General features: G+C 43.8%; 1 protein-coding gene across 3 annotated transcripts in view; it reads left to right on the top strand.

Moving 5' to 3' along the window:
• The first annotated feature begins 7269 nt into the window (after positions 1-7269).
• KITLG (KIT ligand) overlaps positions 7270-16546 on the top strand; it is a 56086-nt gene continuing 46809 nt past the window's right edge. For 2 of the 3 annotated variants that reach the window (XM_086750089.1, XM_086750084.1), the window contains exon 1: positions 7274-7444. In XM_086750089.1, the coding sequence (XP_086606215.1) occupies positions 7430-7444 (15 nt within the window). In that variant the 5' untranslated portion in view covers positions 7274-7429. Of the gene's footprint in view, positions 7445-16546 lie in introns of all 3 variants that reach the window. The other variant, XM_086750098.1, reaches the window with a different exon arrangement.

Raw genomic sequence — 16546 nt, 5'->3', positions numbered from 1 at the left:
GGAAAAAATGATTATTTAATACTGTAACTATAATTCCTTGTAATGCTGTAGGTAGTGTGTTTTACACTGTCCATGAATATGCTCCTTGGAAGCATGAGCTCCAGTACTTTTGAGCAGTCATACCAGTGCCTCTGATATTCCTGCTTAAGAAATTACGACAAATCTCCCTGTTCCTTCATGACTGGAAGCCTGTGGATACAGAAATACCGAAATATCCCCTCGTATAAATATGGGGATAGCATTTCATCCCTAGAAGTCATATCAACTATAGCATCTTGAAGAAACCAGTATCTGTAGGACAAATGACAGCTCCTTTTTCATCCAACATGTCAGGGAGCACTCCCCACAGTAGATGGCTGGTGGACTTCAGGAAGAGAGTATTCTTCAGACTTAGGATTACTAACTGTATCTGCTGAACAAAGTTCAGCACTGCTTTCCAATCCTCCAACCAAACCCACTACAGAAACCTCTGCAAATAAGAGTAAATTGTCCTCGTGGGCTGGGTATTCCATCGTTTCAGAAACAGGACAAAGGTGGTGTTTGGACTCTGGTAAATTGAGCAGTGCTGAACACTGTTAAACATAACCAATAGCAACTACCACAGCATGGTGTACTATGGTTACATGCAAACTCGAGGCTTGGAAAAAGCTGATTCGTCTGTCCCAATATATACTCTAGTCTCTTTCTGACCAAATGCCAAGACCAGAGTTGGTTGGGCACCACTCATTCCTGCAATTTCTCTCAACATACAAGGAAACAGAGGCATGCCATCAGAGTAATCTCAGTGCACTCCAGCAAGTCTCTCTGATCTGGACAACTGAATAACTTTCAAGAGCACACATGTAAGTAATTTCTCAAAAGCAGACATAGTGTTTTTGAGTGTAGTCCCAGATGAATCACACCCCTCTTAGCACACATGTGAAAAAAAAAAAAGTGAGTTAAGACCAAAACCAATCTGAATTGCTGCTGTCCTCTGACTGCAAAACTTCACAGGAGTTTCAAGGAGCCTCACATTTCTATTAATATCTAGAGGGACATCAGAAGCCAAAGGGAGATCGCCAAGGAACACAGAACTCCAGCAGCATCAGTATTTCCCAAGTTACGTTCTCCATGTACCAGTTTTTTTTCTAGCTGAGAATTCCCTCATGCCAGTGAGATCTTCAGATGCTTATTTTAGACAGCTTTAAAACCGTAGTATATTAAAAGAATATAAGCTCTCACATAAGTAAAAAACCAGACATTTACTTTTTAGCAGCTACAACTGTATTTTTACAGGCTCTGATCGAGTTTTAACAGCATCAGTGCAACTTCCTATTTTGTGCTTGTCTTCCTTGCCAAAAACCGTCCTTAGTAAAACAGAGTATCTTTTGCATGCTAATTATCCTGCTGTATAATCCTAATGAAAATAAACCTGTCATTTTATTGCAAAGGAAACCAGCAAAGACACTATTAGACATAAGCAGTTTTAGGCTTTCAGTGAAAGTCTATCATTCCTTCTCTCCATCAGTATTTCAAACCAGGATGGCAGGCAGATGAACAAAGCCCACATTCCTTCCAGTGAAAACAAAGACTACAACCTAGCTTTGTCTAGCTGCTTGTGTCCATAGCTCCTTCTGGGCAAGTGAATCTCACACAACCATGTAACTCTAGCCTCCTTCACTGGCACTTCTTGAACAGATTTCCAATAGTCTGAAGCCACCTGGCTCCACTCCTATGCTGCACTGCTTGCTTTTTTTTTTTTTCCTGTATCTAGATGGCTTTCGGAGTGCACAGGTTTTTTTTTTTAAAGAAGCATCATAATGAGGTATTGAGCTACTCATGCATCATTTCAATAAATAATTGAACTTTAATTCAATATTTTTTTTTCATATCTAATTTGGATATACCACTATTAATCCAGAATATTGCTTTTACCCCCAGCTGCTCTGCCAGTTTGCCAAACAGACTGGCCAGTTAGTGATTTTACCATATAACAACATCATTATCCGTAAAGTCCCAGTCTGTACTAATATATTATGGAGAATCAAACAGTTACACAGAAACTGGTTTTTTTTTTTTTTTTTTTGCAAATTAATCTTTAGAGCCAGGTCATGTGAATGCAAAAAAAAAAAAAAAAAGCACCTGAATCCTGTGCTCTTACGGTGCTCAATGCAATAAAAGCAGCTCCATAGTGGTGTGGGTGTCCCTGTGGACCTCGGTCTTGATTGAGTTGTTCACTTACTTGTTGATTAGTAATATTGAATAACCACAAAAGTTTCCCTGTCATTTGTATAAAGCACAAAGGATGCATGGTGCTTAAAAGAAACCAAGAGTCACTTTGGTAACTGTTAAGCATAAAAAGGCTCAATTAGAAATTCAAAATATGTACTTTGATCCAATATTAAAGTATTAATACTCAGTTGTGGTTGTGCTCCATGACTAGAATATATGAGTTCTCAATCACAGAATAACACCTAGTACATTTTTGCGGTATCAAAGACAGGGAAGGTCTCTTAATGAGATAGTTATCTCTATGTACTTCCTCAATATCAAAGTGATTCATATAATTTTCTGTAGATCTTGCAAGTTTGCAAGCCTTTTCTTTTCTGTAGAGAAGTGATTCCTCTACGATCAAGTACTTCTGTAAATAAAACCTAAAGAAGCTTGAGGGCACCTTTTGAGTTTCTTGGCTCCATATACCTCAACATTAACTCTGATTTTTTTTGTTCTGTGTGGCCAAAGTAGGTTAAAAAAGCTTATACCTATTACTCTGTATCCTTAAAAAAGACCAGAGGGAGAGGAGTTTACCAATCCAACGCTACAGGCTGTGTGTCTGTGCCAGCAAAGGCCTCCACATGCTCAGAATCTGTAACAGATTAGAAGGGATTAGCGTGTTATCTTTCTAATATGTACACATTGGCATTCGCCTTCACAGCTTAGATGGTTTCATAGGATAATTTTTTCAATTTTCCAAGCTGGTGCAGAGCACTTTTTAACCTGGCAACCTCAGTGGCTGAGGCTGGCCCTGATTCTGCATATTCTCGAATTCCGGCTGTTCCAGCCAGCAGCCAAGCTATCCATATGCTGAGTGGGGTCATTCTTCTGAAGCTATAAAAAGCACAGCAGATATTTGATAAAATTCCAGAATAAACAGCACCTAAAAACCCTTTCTCACCTGCAGAAGATGGTGAGACTTTTCCATTTACAGTGGACTGGAAAGGCATCATTTATGCTTCAATTGTTGCCATTTGCATACATGCAGAACAGTATTCCTGGTGCAGGACAATCCTGCTGAGTGGGTGGAACCAAATCCTGGGAAGACCTGGGATGATAAACACTATTTTCCATAGCTTCCCTGCGAAGAAACAGGTTTTCACAGAACCATGACAGGAGCCTGTGTTCACCTTCAAGCACTTACAAACGCGAATGAGGTAGGCCATAAAAGACTTAATGTAGTTTGCAGTTGTGCTTTGGAAAACTACTACTCCATGCGCTGACGGTCCATGGCTAACCAGTTTTTATCTGGTAAATCAAAAGCTGGTACTAGGCTGGAAATGGACCAGACTAATGAAGACATGATTTCTTACGGGTTATGGACATAAGTAATTAACGAGTTTAACTATTCAATTCTGAATTTCATAGAAAATACGTCAGAAACTGTACTGAGATCAACATCATAGAATCATAGAATGGTTAGGGTTGGAAGGGACCTCCAAAGGTCATCTAGTCCAACCCCCCTGCAAGGAGTAGGGACATCCCTGACTAGGTCAGGTTGCTCAGAGCCTCATCCAGCCTGGCCTTGAATGTTTCCAGGGATTGGGCCTCCACCACCTTTCTGGGCAACCTGTTCCAGTGTTCTATAACTCGCATCGTAAAAAATTTTTTCCTAATTTCTAATCTAAATCTACCTCCCTCTGTTTTAAAACCATTACCTCTCGTCCTATCGCAACAGGCCCTACTGAACAGCCTTTCCCCATCTTTCTTGTAGGCCCCCTTGAGGTACTGGAAGACCGCTATCAGGTCTCCCCGGAGCCTCCTCTTCTCCAGGCTGAACAGCCCCAACTCTCTCAGCCTGTCCTCATAGGAGAGGTGCTCCAGCCCTCTGATCATCTTTGTGGCCCTCCTCTGGACCTTCTCCAACTGGTCCATGTCCTTCTTGTGTTGGGGGCTCCAGAACTGGACACAGTACTCCAGGTGGGGTCTCACCAGGGCAGAGTAGAGGGGGAGAATCACCTCCCTCGACCTGCTGGCCACGCTTCTCTTGATGCAGCCCAGGATGCGGTTGGCCATCTGGGCCGCAAGGGCACATTGCCTGCTCATGTTAAGCTTCTCATCCACCAGCACTCCCAAGTCCTTCTCCTCAGAGCTGCTCTCAATCCATTCCCCGCCCAGCCTGTATTTGTGCCTGGGATTGCCATGACCCAGGTGCAGAACCTTGCACTTGGCCTGGTTGAACTTCATGAGGTTGGCACGGGCCCACCTCTCCAGCCTGTCAAGGTCCCTCTGGATGGCATCCCTCCCTTCCAGCGTGTCGACGGCACCACACAACTTGGTGTCATCGGCGAACTTGCTGAGGGTGCACTCTATCCCACTGTCCATGTCGCCAACAAAGATGTTGAACAGGGCCGGGCCCAGCATGGACCCCTGAGGGACGCCACTCGTGACCGGTCTCCACATGGACTTTGAGCCGTTGACCACCACTCTCTGAGTGCGGCCATCCAGCCAACTCCTTATCCACCAAGTGGTCTGTCCATCAAACCCATGTCTCTCTAGTTTAGAGAGAAGGATGTCGTGCGGGACAGTGTCAAAAGCTTTGCACAAGTCCAGGTAGATGATGTCAGTTGCTTGTCCCTTGTCCACTGATGCCGTCACCCCGTCATAGAAGGCCACCAAATTGGTCAAGCATGATCTGCCCTTGGTGAAGCCATGTTGGCTGTCACCAACCACCTCCTTGCTCTCCATGTGCCTTAGCATGGTTTCCAGGAGAATCTGCTCCATGACCTTGCCAGGCACAGAGGTGAGGCTGACCGGCCTGTAGTTACCTGGGTCTTCCTTATTCCCCTTTTTAAAAATGGGGGTTACGTTCCCTCTCTTCCAGTCATTGGGGACCTCACCAGACCGCCACGACTTCTCAAATATGATAGCCAGTGGCTTGGCAACTTCATCCGCCAGTTCCCTCAGGACCCGCAGATGGATCTCATCAGGACCCATGGACTTGTGCACCTTCATGTTCCTTAGATGATCCCATCAGCGGCAATAAATTTGCAAATTGCCAGCGTAAGGGAAGAGATGAAAAGGGCATTATTCCACTGTAGCTGGGCTTGGTTAAATACAAGGGCATGCCCAAGAGCTTAGATCAGGGACGGAGCAAAAAGGTGCACGATGCCAGGGTGGTAAAGAGACTTAATTAGGCCCAAGGGTGTTATCCTCTCCGCACAGCTATAAGTCAAGTAACTGGATGCAGGGCATCCACTACAGCTTTCCTGTCACGACTAACAGCAGAATGTGACAGAGCTTAAGGTAGAGAAGGACCAGAAGTGTTTCCCATAAGGTAGGTAATTGCTATGACAGACTGCTCTTTCACACTTTCCAGGGCTTCTCCCCAGGAGACTAAACCTGTCATCTGTTCTAAGGAGGAAATATGCCATAACATTTTAATTTCCTGGCCCTATTTGCCAAATGCATAGACTGTGGAAGCAGCTTTGGTTGATCACCGCTAGGTGATATGCAAAATATCCTTTCCGTGAGTGTGGTCCTTGATATTTTGTTGTTACAGGCTTCCTCCCTTTCACTGCTTGTCTATTGCTTGAATCATAACCTTACAGAGGAAGAAACTATTGCTATATGCACATAAAACAGTCTGGCAAAGCTCAGATGGTAACACAAGAACTCCCAAGGTAATTCAGCATGGTAATAATCAAGAAATGCAAAAAACTGTAACAAATTAATCAGCAGTGTCACACCATAAAAGAAAATTATCAACTCATTTTTCCGGATTGGATGCAGAGGCACGAAAAGATTAGATGTTTATCTGCCCCACACTGAAACCCAAATACATAGTGAGTTGGGAATGGGTTCAAAATTTTTCTGTACCTGAACAGCTCAACCTTTACTTTGGCAGAAACCTAGTCTTTTGAAAATTTACCATTAATTCTAGGTTAAAGCTAGACAAACTCTTGTAATCAAGTATCTTACTGTGTACTCCAAGCATATCTAATGTCCCTTAGGAAATGACCACCGACTCGGGCAGACTATTCTTTCTTCATTTTGTGTTAACGTGCTTTTGAATCGTCACCAAAGATTGCTGTCTCAGGATATGCTTGTTTCACAAACCGCTCTTCTCTCCATTTAATGCACGCTCCAGGTTTAGCCTCTGTTAACCTGACAGCTCTCTACTCTGAAGAGGACTGAAATTCTGTTGCTACTGCTGGGATGGATTTGCCAGCAGGACTCCACACAGTAAAACTCAAGCATCGTTTTTCCACACCCAGCACTAATAACATCATTTACACCGTATGCAAACTGTGATAGCACGTTAAAAGACCTGCGGGATCACCTTTGCACAAGCATTAGGAGGCACTGCTCTACAACTTTTCTGTGGCTGGAGCAGGTAAAAGGAGTTTCCCAGCTCTAGTTGAAATGCTTATTCCAGTGCCTAACTGGTATTCGCCGATTATGGAAAGGCAGCACAGAAATGGAAACGGCAAATCCGGAGCTGCCTCCCGGCTGCGCGCAATGAAAATATCCCGAGCCCGCTGCCTTCCCCGGCGGCGGGGAGGGACCCCGTCGCCCCCGCGCCGGTGAGAAGGGGGAGGGACACACCCAACCCCGGGGCCGGCAGCCAGACCGACCCGCAGCGCCGGGGCGGCGGCAGCCTGCCCTGCCGGTTACCGGAGCCCACCGCGGAGGCGGCCGGAGACCCCCCGCCCCGGCACTGGGTTCTGAGATCGCCTCTCTCGGTCCCCGCCGAGCCCCCGGCTGGGAGAAGCCCACCGAGCGCCCCCCTCCCTTCCCGCATCCCCCTCCTCCATCCCGCGGCGGGCAACCCCCGGCCCCTCCTGCACCGGGAAAGGGCCGTCTCGGCTTCCTCCTGCCTCCAACTTCCCCTAAGTTTACCCCGGCTTCCCTCTCCCTGCGGGATCTGCCCGGGCTCCCGGTCCTCCAAGGAGGGCGGGCGGACGGGAGGGCGGGGAAAGGCGTGTCTCGTCCGGGCCGCCGCTGCTGCTGCTGGAGGCAGCTGGGGGATATAAAAGACCTGGCCGGGGGCCGGAACCGCCTCCAGTTAGTGCGGGTGTTCGGGAAGCTGGAAAGGCAGAGAGGCAGCGCGGGGCTCGCCGTGGGCAACCCCAATGCGTGGACTATCCGCTGCTGCATTATGCTGGAGCTACGGTTCCGCTGAAGGGAGTTTGCACACGGCCGGCTGGGCTGGACTGCAGGGCTGCCGGTCCTTATGAAGAAGGCACAAGTGAGTGAAACCGGGAGCGGAGGGGAGAGGGGCTGCCGGACCTACCTGTCGGGCAGGGCTGGAGAAGGCCAGCTGCGGACCGGGGAGGTGGGTGGGGGTGCGTGGGTCGAGGCAGGGAGTGCACACCCGTGTCCGTGGGGTGGAGGGGGGCGGCTTATAGGCGACCCCGGAGGTGAGAGGCGCTGGGGATGGGAGCTGCTGCCGTTGAGGCGCGATTTAGGGGAGCGGGGTGGGGAAGGGAGGAAAAAAGAAAATAAAGAATTACCGCCCGGTGTTGCCCTCGGCGCCCGCAGCCGGGGGAAAAGTTGCAGCAAGCGGCCGGGTCGGCGGCTGAGCCGTGGGGAAGGCACTTGGAAAAATCGTCTTTAATAAATCGGTTGCCTGTGTTGCAGCGACAAGCTGAGTCAGAAAACGTGAAATAATGGGAGGCAGCAGTGCCGCGGCTGCTGTGCTCAGGGGCTCCATTTAAGCGCCCACCACGCGTTCCGGGTGCCCTCCGCCCGCCCCGAATTCCAGGTAGCCCCCCGCACTCCGCTCCTCACCCTCCCTCATCCTGCCGTGGAGAGCCGCTCGGTACCGTCGTGGGGGTCCCTGCCATTATTTCTCCAAGTTCTCTGCGATGGCAATCGCTGTGCCGTGCAATTTTTGTAAGGAGGGATGGGGACAGATGCGAGTGAAAAAAATAATCTCCTAACAAGAAGCAGCTCAGGGAAACTCTAAAGAGAAAAAGTTTTAAGGCTTGACTTTGCGAGGTGCCGGTACCTTCCATCCCGGCTGACCTCGGTGGGAGCCGGGGCTGCTCAGTGCTGAGACCGAGCTCTGAGAGAGGGCAACGCATGGACACGCACAGCGCTGGTCCTGCGTGGGGGGCTTTCACCTTCCCCTCCACTTCTTGGTTAGAAGCATGATACTTTTTTTGCCTCCGTCTGTTTCTTGGAGATTGCTGGGTCGTCCACGCACCAGTAGCCTGAAGACACTTCAGCCTACAGTCCTTGGAAAAAAAACCCAGAAAATTTAGTTTAAATAAGAGGGAAAGACGTTACTGAAGTCGTTTGGGCAGTTAAATAGTTTCTCAAGAGATGACAGGAATTAGCAATAGTTGTTTCTGAAATATTTACATCTCAGCTGGCCAAAGCGCTGGAGAATGTGCCTATGCTTAAGGAGTTGTAACTTGGAGTCTTAATTTTTGTGATGCTGAAGTACAGTGAGATATTGTCTTGAATGATCAGTTCTGAATTCTAACAGTGTGTTTCATCGCTGTTATTCACGTTAGATGACTAAAAAATGCCTTGCACCTCAAAGCTGTTGTTTCAAACTGTATATGCAAACTTGGTCAGATATGCTGTATAGGTTTTTAGTTAGGAAGGGTCTCTTAAAGTGTAAGAGCTGTATTTATGCATAGTGATATGCTTTCATTTGGTATCAGAGTGGATAGCAATGAAGTAACAAGATGTTATCGTAACCCACGGGAACATACGTGTAGGGCTGTTTCTTCAGAGAAGGAAAAACTATTCAGCAAACAAATGGGATTTATGAGTGCAAGCGGTCAGGCATTTTATTTCATCCGAACAGTAAACTTCTAAAACCAACAGAGTACTCTTGCAAATTCAGAGCAAAGCAGGAACAATCCCTCTTTCCCAGTAAACTGGGAAAGACAGGCAGTCCTGGCATTCAGGACCATATGGCTTGACTCAGGGGCTCGCGAGCTGTAGCCTGTGGAACAGCTTCTTGTCATGGTGGTGAAGCATCTGTCAGCCTTCAAGCAGTTATGCTTCCTGCTTTTTGGAGGCAGTGACAGACTCCTAGCTCTCCAAATGATTGTTTCCTTCATTTTAAGGATTAGCAAACAAATGCGATACCAAACCATTAATCATTCTGGGAGGATCAGAGCAGGAAATACTTTGAGAAAGACTTTTCACTAAAACTGTGAAGACCCTTCAGCAAAGAGCAAGTGAAATGGATACAAGAAGGAGGACTTAGACACACTGGAGCACTGAGCACATTAAAGTAAATTTTAATCTTTATGCTCTCCTGTGGCTACTTTTGCCATTGTCTAGACTGGTAACTGGTGTAGTGAAAAGAACAGGATTAGGAAACCGGGAAAGAAGTTAACATTTATTAAAATAAAATATTCTGCAACAGACATAGTACAGAAAGCAAGAACCACTACATCACTGAGCCTTGAAAACACTTAGTAATACCTGGATGGTGTTTAAAATAAATCAGGGATTTTGATGTTTGAGGTAATGTTACCCAGGGATAATATATAAGTAGAGTGGCTGAAGGAGTAGCTGAGTCATACGTCAGTGCAACGGAAGTGCTGAAAGAGAAGAGTCGTGCTGAACACTAGACTAGAAGTGATCAGGTTGGTCAGTTTATTTAAATCAGTCTTAACCTGAGAAACCACAGGACCTGCAGAAGCATGTTCCCCAGCACTGTGAGTCCTAGAAGGATTGTTTCTGAAACTACACAGTTTGATATATATATAACCCCCTGTGTTAAACACACCAACACCTTCTGGAGATATATTTTTTTCAAGTAATAATACCTTTAAAAAAGTGATTAAACATTTAGAATCCAGTCATACAAATCCCTTTTCAATGGGGCTATTTCCATGAATTACTCTTATTGAAGGATTACTTGTATGAGAGGATTTGCAGGCTTATATACTTAGTAATTAAAACTATTATCGGAAGTGAGTTTGTCATTTTGCATGCTAGTATTACAACAAATAAAATATCACTGATGTCTGGACAGCCTTTTACATTTTTAATAAAACAGGATGAGTGGTGCTAGTGCAATACAGTCTTGCAAAAACATGTAGCAGATTTCTGATTTGTTTGCTCTTTGTTTGATTTGAAGGCAACCTAAATAGGATTAAGTTACTGAGAAATATGCTGCAAGGAGGGGTTCCTCATGGGGCTGGCTCAGAAGGCTACTAATGTTAAGGTGTCACAGATACTTAGTTTGGGCACTTCATGTTCAGCAGTGGGTTAGATGCACCGCTTCTTAGAAACCCTCAGTATTAAAACAGTCTTAGATCTGAGCTCAGCTTTTTACCCCTGAACGTGTACATTATTGCTGGCAGTTAAATGACCTTCTTAGGTTGTCCTATCTGTAGTACGTTTGTGTTGCTGAAGTGGGAGCCTCTGTAGAAATTATTATGGAAGGGTGCTTGGAAAGAGAATTAGTACACAAGTGGCCTGCTCTGGTCTCCTATCAGCAAGCTAAATCAGAAACGCAAAGCAGAGATCTGATACATTGGTGTGAGCTTGCAGAGCCATTATTTTAGGGGAAATAGTGAACTCTGATCTGCAATCTTTCTTGCTCGTTTGGAAAAAAAAAAAACAAACAGTAGGCACTGGAAGACATTTGGAGCTCATGGTAGGTATAGATCTGTTGCTCATCAGATAGAAAAAGAGGACTTGCTGGAGCCAGAAAGATGCTGTGCTATTCACAGTGAGTAATGGACTAAGGTCTCTTTCCCTTTTCCCCTAGTTTTGACTCCATTTAGGGGAGGCCAGTTTGCGAGTACTGCAGCTGGAAAGAACATCCTGGAATAAAGTGTCGTGTGGACAATAAACAGCAGATGACCTGGAAGGCTCTAGGGTGGGGGAGCATTTTGTAAAGCATGCTTAGTGTTTTTATTTTTTATCCTTTGCTTGCTTGTGTTGTGTGCCTGTAAGTTTTTATCTTCATGAACTATGTGGCACTTGGCTTTGTAGTTTGAACGAAGGCCACTAACCCAGTCTGCTTCTGACCCAGTTCTGCTGTCACACTGAAATTCAGTTTCTCCTTTTGTGTGCTGCGTGTCAGTCATTCAGGTACAGTTCTGCAAGCTGACAGTGCCATTCTCCAAGTTTTGTTATGTGACTTAATGGTATGCTGGCTCGTGTAATCGCCATATTGTACGAAAGTTAAGAGTTGGCAAGACGCAGCCCTTGGCTTCGGATGGGCAATGCTCAGTATGCAGTATGTAAACACAGCACCCATTTATTTGAAGCAAGGCAGGAAAAATCTCCCGACGCAGTGCCATTTGAGTGGTGTGGGAGCTGACAGATGAAAACGAAAGCGTTTGTTCTCGCCCTAGTCTTTAGTATGCCGAATCTGAGGTTAGTCAACCTTTTAAACACACTGCAAATCTGCTTGCTTTTTGTGGTTTTTTTTTTTTTTTTTTTTTTGCACTTGTGGAAAAAGGAGATGGGCCAATGTAAGGTGAGTGGAGAGGGGTAGTGCTCCCCTTTATTTTTGTCAGTTGACCTGTGTTTGCATTGTGTACTGAGTCATATGTAAACCTGCAAACACGACGTTCGTGAATATTACCGATGCTGAAATAACTGACTGTGGAGAGCATGTAAAATATAGATTATTTCGCTGGGTGGTTTTAGTTATTGAGAAGTGTAAATAGTATTGGACATTTATTAGTATGAGAATCAAAACTGAAAATAAGTTGCAATTACAAACAGAGAAAACAAAATAGTGTTAAGTATTTTATTTGATTAAAGCTGATAGCATGCATAATATCTGAGGTCAATGAGAGTAGATACAGTAATGAAGACATTTCTGCTCTATGTCTAAATGAAAGCCAGTTTAGGAGTTCAGATTAATGAACCCTTTGGATCACAATAATGTAGGAAATAAATTATCATCTAATTTCCTGTTGTTATCTAATAACCACTGAGTGAATGATTGGTTGTTGTCTCTGTTTAAACAATGTTTAAATTCTACAAGGTAGATGGATATGATAATTCCTAAACAGATTTAAAATGGTTTTCTGCTTTATACATATTTTTGCATTATTGTTGGTGCGTGGAGGAGACTTAAACTTGAGTGGAAGGAAAAAGTAACATCAGGTCTAAGATGTCACTGTAGGCATTGCCTGAAGGAGGCCCTTCTGGTACTCGCTGCTTTGCAGCCATGCTTTGGAGCACGGTGTTTTGCAAAGTGGGTAAGTCCCAAGCCTCCAGCTGTTCCATCACCACGTGAAGTGACTTTAGAAGCCAGACCAGCTAGTGCAGGCTGGGGGTGGCTGAGTGCAGTCTCCCCTCCTGAAGGGCTAAGTTGACCCCCAGTTGACAGTGGTCAGTGCTCCTGGAAGGATCTCAAGCAGGTCTGCTGTAGATCTGCCTTTTGGATATTTGCTAGCCCCAAGCCTTCACTGCTGTTGAAGAGCACTTGTAAGCATGCAGGGACTGCAGTATTTGGTTATTTTTCTTAATTTTTGCTGCAAAACCTAGTGGATGGAGAAGATCAGGTTCAGAAATGACCCTCAAGATCATAAATAGCCCAAGCCTCAAGAGCTGCCTCTTCCTCCATGTGTGATTTGGTGCCAGTATAACACCATTCACATGGTATTTCTTAATGTTCCAGTGAAGAATTTCTGGGAATCAGTCTGGGTATCTCGAAACCCCTCCACCTTCACTGGCTTCTCCCTGATTTTTGGGGAGCAGAGCTAGGAAGTTGGAGAGGGGGGTGTGCTGGCAGCCTTGGGGCTGGGGCACAGGTGGGTTGCACACTTCAGGTCAGACTGATGTTCTGCAAAACCAGCTGGTTTATCCTGGGCTGTCACAAGAGGATGAGTGTACTACAGAGATTACCTCTGGGTTTGTGAACAACCTTGATTGAATCCAGACAGAAAAAGGCTAATCTAAAAGAATTTACCTGAGTATACTCACTGAAGTGAGAGGCATAGGTTCACATCTTTTATTGGGTAGGAACTTGAGTCTCCAAGAAGGGTCTAACCCTCCAGTCTTTCTTGTTGAAGCTGTTCTACCTTGTATAAGTAATGAGGCATTGTGCCAGAGGGAAGGAAAAAAAAAAATCAAGTCCAGACTCTGAAGTGTAACTTCAGTGTTGCTCCAAATCTGAATTGAGTCTATGCAGATTAAGACTTTAACACCTCCTAGTTAAGTCTTTAAGACCAAATTAACTGAGCTGCTAGGTTTATTTATTCAGTCTTGAGGGTGGCTGACATGTGAACTAGGAATATAGGGGAGACTGTTTCAGGCCACAAGTCCAAATTCACAGATGACAAATCATGCCAACCTCTGAACCTCCGTTCGGAAAGATTTAGGCAACTGTTAATCAGAGTCTGAAAACATCAGTCTGCCAGTTCTGTCTGTTCATGTAGCTTAGTATTTCCAAGCGTGGCCATTCCATATGACTGAACCTGGCTTCAACGCAATCACATTAACTGTCTCAGTGACAACAAACCTTCATTCAGTGTCTTATTCAACTGATCTTCTGCTTTTCGTATGTTCTGCTGCCATCAGCTTCAGGGACATCAGTTCACTGACAGTTAAGGCCAAGGATAAGTGTAGTCTAGTTCACTCTACCATCTCGTCTTTAGAAGCACCCTAAAGATAGCTTTAGAAATACATTAAGTATATGCAGTCTATTTATTGTATGATAGGACCTACATTCTGCATTAGCTTTGGCTGGGATCGCTCTACTTGATGTAAGGAGGTTCACGTGTACTGATAGTCTTCCAGTATCTTCCCCCCCCTGCTTGCAGCTAATGAAAGTTGGGAGGGAATCCTCACCCTGTTGAACCAGTGTTCACATACATACACAGGAATACACAGTGTGCACAAGGAGCTACAAATATTCAGTATTCTTTATGTGGATGCTAGCCTACATTTGTGCACAAACTTGCATGCAGTGAAGGTCCTAAGTGTGGTGTGCAAACCTTCTGCCCAAGAGATCTGAAAATCTGTATGTAATGTGGGCAGAGCTGAGCCCTAGGAATGTCTGGTTTCAGCCTAGAATAATATGTGCACAGAAATATGTGCCAACGGTGTGTATGTCCTTTACAGGAGATACATCTGTGTGTGAATTCACATCATGCTTTATGAGGAAAGAACTAAGGTAGAGGATAGCACAATATAACCTCCTTGGAATAAAGGCTTATCTGAGTCCTGTACAGGATAATCTTAAAGCCTTCTTATCAAATGGATCTGTAGCTTTTTCTTTGTGTGTTTTTGTTCTTTACTGTGAAACTCAGAATTCTGTGACAGGTAAAGTTAATCCTCATTTTTTTTGAGGAGGAACTTAATAATGCTTAATTATTTTTTTTTTTTAAAGGAGTTTTAGGATGATATCTAACAGGTATATATATCTTATATGAATTCAGAAGTATAAGGGGGGAAAAAAAATTCCTTGCTACCTTGTGCTTGCTTGGTAGCAGCAGATGAATATATCTTCCATTTATGTTTGCAGTATGATACATCATTGCTGGATGTATCATACTGCAATTCTTTGTGTCTGTTTAGTAACACATGACTTCTAATTACATTTGGAAAAAAGTTATTCTGGCAATATAAGTCAGACTGTAAAACTAAGTTGTGCATGTCCTGACAATCTATTTCTGTTTAGAACAGAAAATTAACTCTGCAAATCATAACAGCAACTCTTTTTGCAAGAGTTGCTCCTGAACAAAAGAATGAACTTAACGATGTCTACAGCACACACTGAAAATTTGGAGTAATACACCGATGTACAAGGTTCATCACTTTAAAGTGTAACTTTTGAACAGTGACTGTAAATGTGGAAGTTTTAAAGTGTATAGGGAAGCTTGTTCCTCCATTTCATGTTGATCCAAAAAATTCCTCTCTATGGAGATTTCATAATTGTGTATAAAATGGGAGTAGGATATCAAGGCGCTGGCTTTTGTGGTCTAACTGAATGGGCTTAAGTAAGCCAGTAAGGAGTCAGGCACGATACATTTACATTAATAATATGCTGCATCTATGCAAAACAATTCACTAAATTAAAAGAAGTGCTTAGAAATTTAGGGAGGTTGAAATTTAAACATGCTAATAGTTTATGGTGAAGAACCTGTAACTTCCAGCCCTCTAATTTCCAGCGTCCATTTACTCATTAAGTGTACTCAGCAAAATTTGTCTTTTGCATTAAATGGCAAACAGATGATATTATGTGTTATGTTTTTAAAGTGATATAGATCTGAATGTCAGTTCTTCTTGAGATTTGTTTTTCTTTTACTACTTTGAAGCATGCAGGAATAGGAGCATTAGTCAGACAAATGAATTTAGGAAGCTTGTATAACACTGCTTGGCACTCTTTGTCTGAATTAAAAAATATGTTCCTGAATAAACAGAGCTTTTTGGTGGTTATTTTAAAAAGGAGGAAAAAAACTTCTCCAGTATTCATAATTGCTATATTTTTCAAATTAGTGTGGTTCTGCAGTGTGTGGATTGCATGTCTATCCTAATAGCAAAAACTATCAGCACTGTAGTTGACATTAGTTTAAATGGTTCTGATGCATATTGTGTTTCTTTATTTTCAAGGAAAGATGAACCTTATTTATAAACCATAAGTTTAAATACTGTCACTGAAGCTGCTTTGATCTTCTGTATTATAATCCCTGGCAAAGAACGTGCCCTAGATTTGCCATGCAGTCTCTAAATCCATGTCCTTTAAAAATTCTGGACATAATCGTAGTCTGTTCCAAGCTGTTTAGATAAATTTCTTCAGTATTTGTTCCTCTAACAGTGTAAAGCTGGGCATGAAAGTCCTCTTTTCAGGCTAGTAAATCCAGTGAAAATCTTGCTATTTTTTAAAATTGGACTCCATTCCCAAGCAGGGTAGTGTGTGTAATCCCCCATCAATTTTCTTTTGCCACAGATGTGGTAAGATTTTGTTCTCCCCTATGTCAGTGACCAAAATGTCTGGATTTTTTTTATCACATCTCAAGCTCATATCTAAAAATGGTTGGTTATCCTTCAAGTTTCTCTCTCTCCTTATTCAGACACAACTAACAGTGCCACCCTAATTTCTTCATGCACCTTTCTTGGCCTCTGCTGTGCTTAAATAAGCATCCTCATCTCTGACTATAAAACTTCAGCACTTCTGGCAGCCAAAATGCTGAAGGTGTCTCCTTCACCATCCTGTTTCCTTACACACAGTCTAAGCTTCATCTCTGATGAATGTTTTTTACAGTTTTGTAGTAGTCGGTCCAGTGTCTATTTTTATTTCTCATAATCTCTGAGGTCCATTTCAAATATTAATCCTCAGGATAACCTGGTTTTACTGTATTTTGTCTTGTTTTCAAAAACTTAAGTGTCTCAGAATTAGAATGAATCC

Source organism: Chlamydotis macqueenii, chromosome 1, assembly GCF_036417535.1.
Source record: "Chlamydotis macqueenii isolate bChlMac1 chromosome 1, bChlMac1.mat, whole genome shotgun sequence".
NCBI classification, from domain to species: Eukaryota; Metazoa; Chordata; class Aves; order Otidiformes; family Otididae; genus Chlamydotis; species Chlamydotis macqueenii.
This window is presented reverse-complemented; position numbering and strand designations above follow the sequence as displayed.